Consider the following 6,695-nt stretch of genomic DNA (forward strand, 5'->3'; position numbering starts at 1 on the left):
GCCCCATCTCCACTCTATATTTAATTCATAAGTATCCTTTAAATAACGGTAACGCGAGGATCGTAAAGGAATACAGAGAGATACCCAAACAATTGTATATTTCTACTAGAAGTTGCAATAGTTAAATATTTCTTGTGTTTTTATGTGATTGAGTTTCTTTAAATAAAAAATAGTTGTAAACAAAACTTAATTTATGTTAAGAAAATAAATATAGTTTGTTACAATATTAAAATTTTAAGAAATAAATTATAATTCTGCATAATATGTAATATTTGGCAATATAGGTTGTTTAGTAGAATTTGTTCAACTTCAATGGCCTTTTCACCAACTGTTTTATATTCAAATCTCAACGAATTTTCATGATTTTGGATGCAATAGAATCCTCACTTAACCTATTATCTTAACGGGTGTGGATTGATCAAATCCCTGATGAAAGCATTCCCTTAATTAGAGAAAAACATTTATAACATCATGAAAAACCCTAATAATGACCTTTGTGCATTCAAAACGAAAATTCTCCCAGACCACCAATCCATTCTTCAAGCTGAAACATCCGTTAGAAAGCTGATATAATATCCTAAAAGTTGTAAAAAAAATCATCCAAATCCGTGAACCACAACTCAAGTTATGACCAAATGAATCTACCTCAAAAGCACAACTAAAACTCCCAACAAATCCCAAATCACAAAGCATTTCTCATATTCTCCACCGATTAATCAAAGCAAACCGTTGATAGCATTCCCATCTAAGGGCTAGCATTCAAACTGGAAGAAGGCATCGATCCTTGTCGGATTCTCTTAACCAATGAGAATTAAGTAATCGAATATTACCTCACGCACAATTCACTATTTAAACCATCCATTTCCCTTCAAATTATCACACACAAAAATACTTCAATTTCCACTATTACACACTCTTCTCTTCTTCCATAATTCAATTCCCTTTCAAATCTATTCCCATGGCCACCGAAGAACCAATTATCGCCGTTGAACCTGTGCCTGAGCCAGCGATCGCCGAACCTCCAGCCTCTGAGAAAGTGGAGGAACCAAAAGTTGAAGCTGGGAAGACGAAGAAAACGAAGGAATCCAAACCTAAGAAAGCTTCCAAGCCACGAAACCCTGCTTTGCATCCTACTTACGAAGAGGTTCGATTCAATTCACTGATTTCCAATTCTTCGTTTGTTCAATTTTACTGTTTCGTAACTAATTATAGTTTAAATTGGATCTGAACTTTGATTGGTTTGATTGAATTGCAGATGATTAAGGATGCAATTGTGTCGTTGAAGGAGAAGAACGGTTCGAGCCAATACGCAATTGCGAAATTCATTGAAGAGAAGCACAAACAGCTTCCTGCTAACTTCAAGAAGCTATTGCTCCAAAATCTGAAGAAAAAAGTTGCTTCTGGAAAGCTCGTTAAAGTTAAAGGCTCATTCAAGCTCTCTGCAACGGCTAAGAAGCCAGTAGTTGCCAAACCGAAGACAAAGCCAGTAGCTGCAAAGGTGAAGTCTGTGAAGGCTAAGACAGCCGCTAAGCCAAAAGCTAAAGCTGTTGTTAAGCCAAAGGCTGCTTCAAAGGCCAAATCTGTTACTACCAAGCCCAAAGCTGCTGCTGCCAAGCCCAAAACTACCGTCAAGCCTAAAGCTGCTGCCGAACCCAAAGCTGCCATCAAGCCCAAAGCTGCTGCTAAGGCTAAAACTGTTGCTAAGCCCAAAGCAGCTGCGAAACCAAAGCCCGCAAAGGTTGCAAAGACATCGACGAAGACTACACCAGGAAAGAAAGTTGCTGTTGCGAAGCCTGCGCCTAAGAAAGCTCCTGTGAAGAGTGTTAAGTCTCCAGCCAAGAAGGCTTCCGGTGTGAAGAGAGGGGGAAGGAAATGAGAGCATTGTCTTTTAGCTTTTGCAGTGTAAAAATCTTGTGTTCGCTTTGTCCAATACAGTTAGTTTATACTATAATATAGTAGTTTATTATTACATACTTTTGGTTTTTTTTTTCCGTCCCATTGAAATAAACGTGATAGAACTATATAAATCACATAGTTAATTAAAACACAAATTACTTACTAAATTTAAGTCTCTCCACATATTACATTTAAATTGAGAATAGTACTTATTAACTTGAGATTACTTATCTTTTTTAATTTCTTGGTTAGCACATTTTAATCTATTATTTGAATGGAAATTTCTATGTGTCTAAATCTAAATGATCATACCTTTGGTTACTTGTTTTCTAAGAAAGTGTAATTTCTTTTCATTGTGTTTGCTATGAACTATGGATGGTTAATAAGACTCAATTAGAATGTTTGAAGTAGTTTTTTGTTAAAAGAGCAAAATAATTAATTTATTAATAGTAACCTAGTTAATGAATATAAGCACCAATATAAGCATCAAACATAGCATATCAATATAAGCACCAAATACATTCCTAACAAACAGAAACACCTATCGGAGCCAATCTATACCAATTGGAGACAAAAACATATTAAAATTAGACTTAATGAATCTGCAGCAATGCAAAAGACCTAGACCTATATTCATTGAAGTCCCGGGCAACAGTGATAAACAACTTGTTGCCGGCTAAATTTCAGGTTACATCATAAAAACTTCAGCCAAACTCATTGCATCAAATTTGAAATCCTGCTGCCTGCTATATTTCATATTATTCCACATAATTCACTCCATTCAAAATACAGCCAGCACCCCCTCATAATCGACAAAACAACCAAGTGCTCTGTCACAACACCCATAATCATTCGTCCAAAATACCGGGGCACGCTCTATGATGTGGAACTACTGAGTAATTCTATCCTTAAATTATTTGAACTGCAACCATTTCTAAGATAAAGTTTTTGCCTCTTAAACCATTCTTGCGATGATAGTTTTTTTTTTTTTGTTTTGAATGATCTTTTCATTCCTAACCTTCTAAATTGTCCATACATAAGCGAACCATAGCACTACCATCTTTAAAGATGTCAGACTCCCTCTGCGCATCAGCCCTTCAAATTGTACTAAGTGCTACCAACAATCATTCGGAAAGACAGTAACCACTCCAAGCCAATGACAAATGTTGTTCTACACAACAGCAAAAATAGGATACTAAAAAATGTGAGATGTTGTTGACTATTCGTTATCACGCTCTCCAGAACACGGATTCACATCTTGCTCGACCACTCCTATTCTAGCAAGATTGTCATTAGTTGGAATCCTGTTATGAATCATTCTCCACATCATCCCTAACACTTTTGATGGAATCGCCTTATCCCACACCCTATGCCACAAGATTGTAGAAAGATTTTGAGACTCTGACATTGATCTCTTGTATGCCTCTTTCCCTGAATACTCATCTGCATTTGTTTGAGGCTAATTGCCTAATGTTAACTCATTCATATCCTTCCACCAAACTAATCTAACACTACTCCCCGAAATTAAATTCTCATTTGACATCCCGTATCTGTATCTATTGACCAACGCCTTATACCACAAATCTTACTTTTCTATTTTGGCTTTCCATACCCATTTTCCTAACAAAACATTATTAAACACCCTCATATTTTTTATACCCAAACCGATTTCTTCTAGAGGCATACACACATTCTCCCAACTAATCCAATTTATTTTCGTGTCGTCCTTGCTACCCCCATAAAAAATATTTAGAATCCTTGCCGCCTCACCAATCCAACTGATAGGAGGTGCAGGTGCAGTTAGATATTTCAATTAGTAATATAATTATATTAGTGTTATTTTATTTTGAATGTTTTGTTGAATTGGGCTTTTAATTTAGGTCTTCTATTTAGGATCACTATGAGTACTATATATGTAGTCCTTTGAGACTTTGAAGAGTATCAATCAAAGAAATCAAGTTATTTTTATCTCTATTTCCTTAATTTATTTTAATGTCTTTCTCTTTTTATTGTTGAACCCTAAATTGATAGTTTTGGTAGGATAGCTTCCTATCAATTGGTGCTTTCATTTTCGATCTCACTTCCGCTTAAATTCATGACAATATTATTATTTGACGGAGAAGAAGATGCTTATTGGTGGATTCTTTGTTTTGAGAAATTTTTCAAAGAGCATAAAACACCCGAGTCATTGAAGGTTTTGAAAGTTGTTGGAGCATTGAGAGGTTCTGCTTTCACATAGTGAATATGGTGGTGTCGTGTTCATCGTAGATATAACTGGGATACATTTACAACAACACTATTATGGCGTTTTAAGCCAGAGTGGAGACCCATTTTACCGCTTGATGATGAAGAAGAGGAACCAACATCTGAATCAAAGGAGGATGTAGAAGGAGCATCAGATCTGTCCGGAAAATCTTCTAAAGGTGAAACCTTGGGTGGAATTTCAATTTCAAAAGAAACAAAAGAGGAAACAGAAGAAATCAAAGAACAATCCGTTGTCGGTGAATCTGTTGTTGAGAAGATTCTCGAAAAGCCCTATGTTAATTCGGCTCTTCTCTACAATGATGTCGATTTTACAATTTCTCCAATTCCACCAAAATCACACCCTATTCACCATCGGTGAGGGTTTCCAATGCCACTACTCAATTTCACTCAAAAAATTGATTACATTCCAAAAGAGATGCGACTACTACCAATTTTAGATCCATCCATTCCCTCAAAACCATTTCCAGCAACATTGAGGTCCAAAACCCACATATCACTCATCGCAAACCATTATTTTCCCTCTCTTCACCCTCATAAAGAGTACTACACAAAAGAAACAGAAAAATTCAAATTGTTATTGCTGAGAGAGTGGAAGCGATTTTTGAAGGACATGATGTATTGGATTCATGCCACCCCTGCTGAAATAATCCAAACCAGAGATCTTCCGCCAAAGTCGTCGCAGCTTGTATTGTGTTGGTCTGAACCATCCAGTCATCATCCCACATGGAAGGTAAGCATTGCCACCGATACATTTAGCTTTTCAATTCTATTGAATGTATTAACTGGAGATAAAGATGTTATGTATCAGTTGTTGTTATTTGTACCTATAATGCAACATGAATTCCATTTTGCGATTTCTCCAAAACCACCAGACCGACGCTGTTGCATCTTGGTGTACGAATCATGGTTGTCAAACTGGGTTTTCTCGCATAAATTGTATCATGACGATAACTACCCTGCAATTTGGTCAAGTTTGGTACACGTGGTGTTATTGTATTTCTATTTTATATTGGAACCAAATGGCATTGAAGTTGAATCGGAAAAGTTTCTCCAGCAATATGAAGCTTTTGTCAATCACTTCAGTTTTAAAATGTTTATGTTCACAACAAGTTCCCTTGCTCCAAAAACCTGCACAAAAACTGTTTGACAAATTGTCACAAAGACCAAATTGCATTATCTCTTATATGTTTAGTGCCACCATGCATCCTGCTGTAGAGAGGCTTGCTAGGAATTATTTGAGGAACCCTGTTGTGGTGACTATAGGCACTGCTAAAAAAACAAGTGACTTGATCAACCAACATGTGATCATGATGAAGGAATCGAAGAAGTTATATAAGCTTCAGAGATTGTTGGATGAGCTTAATGACAAAATCGCAATTGTGTTTGTCAACACCAAGAAGAGTGTCGATTTTCTTGCTAAGAGTTTCGATAAGGAAGGCTATCGTGTGACTACTTTGCACAGAGGTAAATTACAGCAACAGAGGGAAATAATATCTAATTTCAAGGGAGTAAAATTTTCGCCTCGAAAACAAGGATCTCGTCCGTCTACTCTAACCATCCCTCCTGCTGCGGATGCTGCAAATTATCCCTCTTATGCAGTTGCGCCACTTTCGCCTGCTCTTTCAGATAATACTTCTAATGCTGTTACAACATTTCCGGTGAACGCAAATCATTCGCCATCTTCTTAATCACCTCATGTTATGGCAGCTTCCTCCTTGCCCTCTCAGTCGCCTCCTGAGATCACAGCTTTCTCATTGCCCGATCCTTCAACTCAAGTCGCTGTTTTGATGGATGAAGAAACTTCGAATACTCTTGAACCAATGGATAACAGAATGGTGAACCATTTTGTTCTGGAATTTTTGAGGAAGAACAAGAAGGATCCTGTTGAGAAGTGTTTGAGCGGTGCTAAGATGGACAAGAACATTGTCTATGATGTTGTTCTGATTGGTGGATCTACTAGGATTCATAAACTTCAGTAGCTTTTACAAGAATTCTTCAATGGGAAGGAGCTTCGTAAGAGTATAAACCTTGATGAGGTTGTTGCTTATAGTGTTGCAGTTCAAGCTGCTATTTTGAATGGTGGGGGGAATGAGAAAGTACAGGATCTGTTGTTACTTGATGTTATAGTTGCTGCTCTAAGAAAACAGAAAGTGCTGATTCCGAATGATACCAAAGAACTCTATGAACTTGATATGGTAGAGTATGCAAAGAAAGGGAGTAACACTTACAAAATTGATTCCACTCCAACATTGAGGTTCCTAGACAAGGCATGTGTGATAGTAGGATCTACAAGTTCATGGATGTTATGCACAGTTACACATGCAAAAAAGACAAAACAAATGCTAATTCACTATTCTAATTCATTTATGGTTGTTGGAGTAGCAGTTGCTCTTTCAGCTCTTTACTATACTGAGTTGGCCAGTTGTTTTCCTTCTGCTGGAAGTTCTTATCACTATGCTTACATATGCCTTAGTGAAGGGGTGACTTGGTTGATTGGCTGGTCTTTAATTCTAGAATATGGGATTGGTGGAACT

General features: G+C 37.0%; 1 protein-coding gene across 1 annotated transcript; it reads left to right on the forward strand.

Annotated features, from left to right (window-relative positions):
• Positions 1-870: 870 nt before the first annotated feature.
• LOC131619304 (histone H1-like) lies at positions 871-1,973 on the forward strand. The gene is made up of 2 exons (XM_058890416.1): positions 871-1,144; positions 1,256-1,973. Exons 1-2 carry the CDS (start codon positions 959-961, stop codon positions 1,874-1,876), a joined length of 807 nt encoding a protein of 268 aa, XP_058746399.1. The 5' UTR covers positions 871-958; the 3' UTR covers positions 1,877-1,973.
• The last annotated feature ends 4,722 nt before the right edge of the window (positions 1,974-6,695 follow it).

The sequence above is a fragment of the Vicia villosa genome, linkage group LG1, assembly GCF_029867415.1.
Source record: "Vicia villosa cultivar HV-30 ecotype Madison, WI linkage group LG1, Vvil1.0, whole genome shotgun sequence".
Taxonomy (NCBI): domain Eukaryota; kingdom Viridiplantae; phylum Streptophyta; class Magnoliopsida; order Fabales; family Fabaceae; genus Vicia; species Vicia villosa.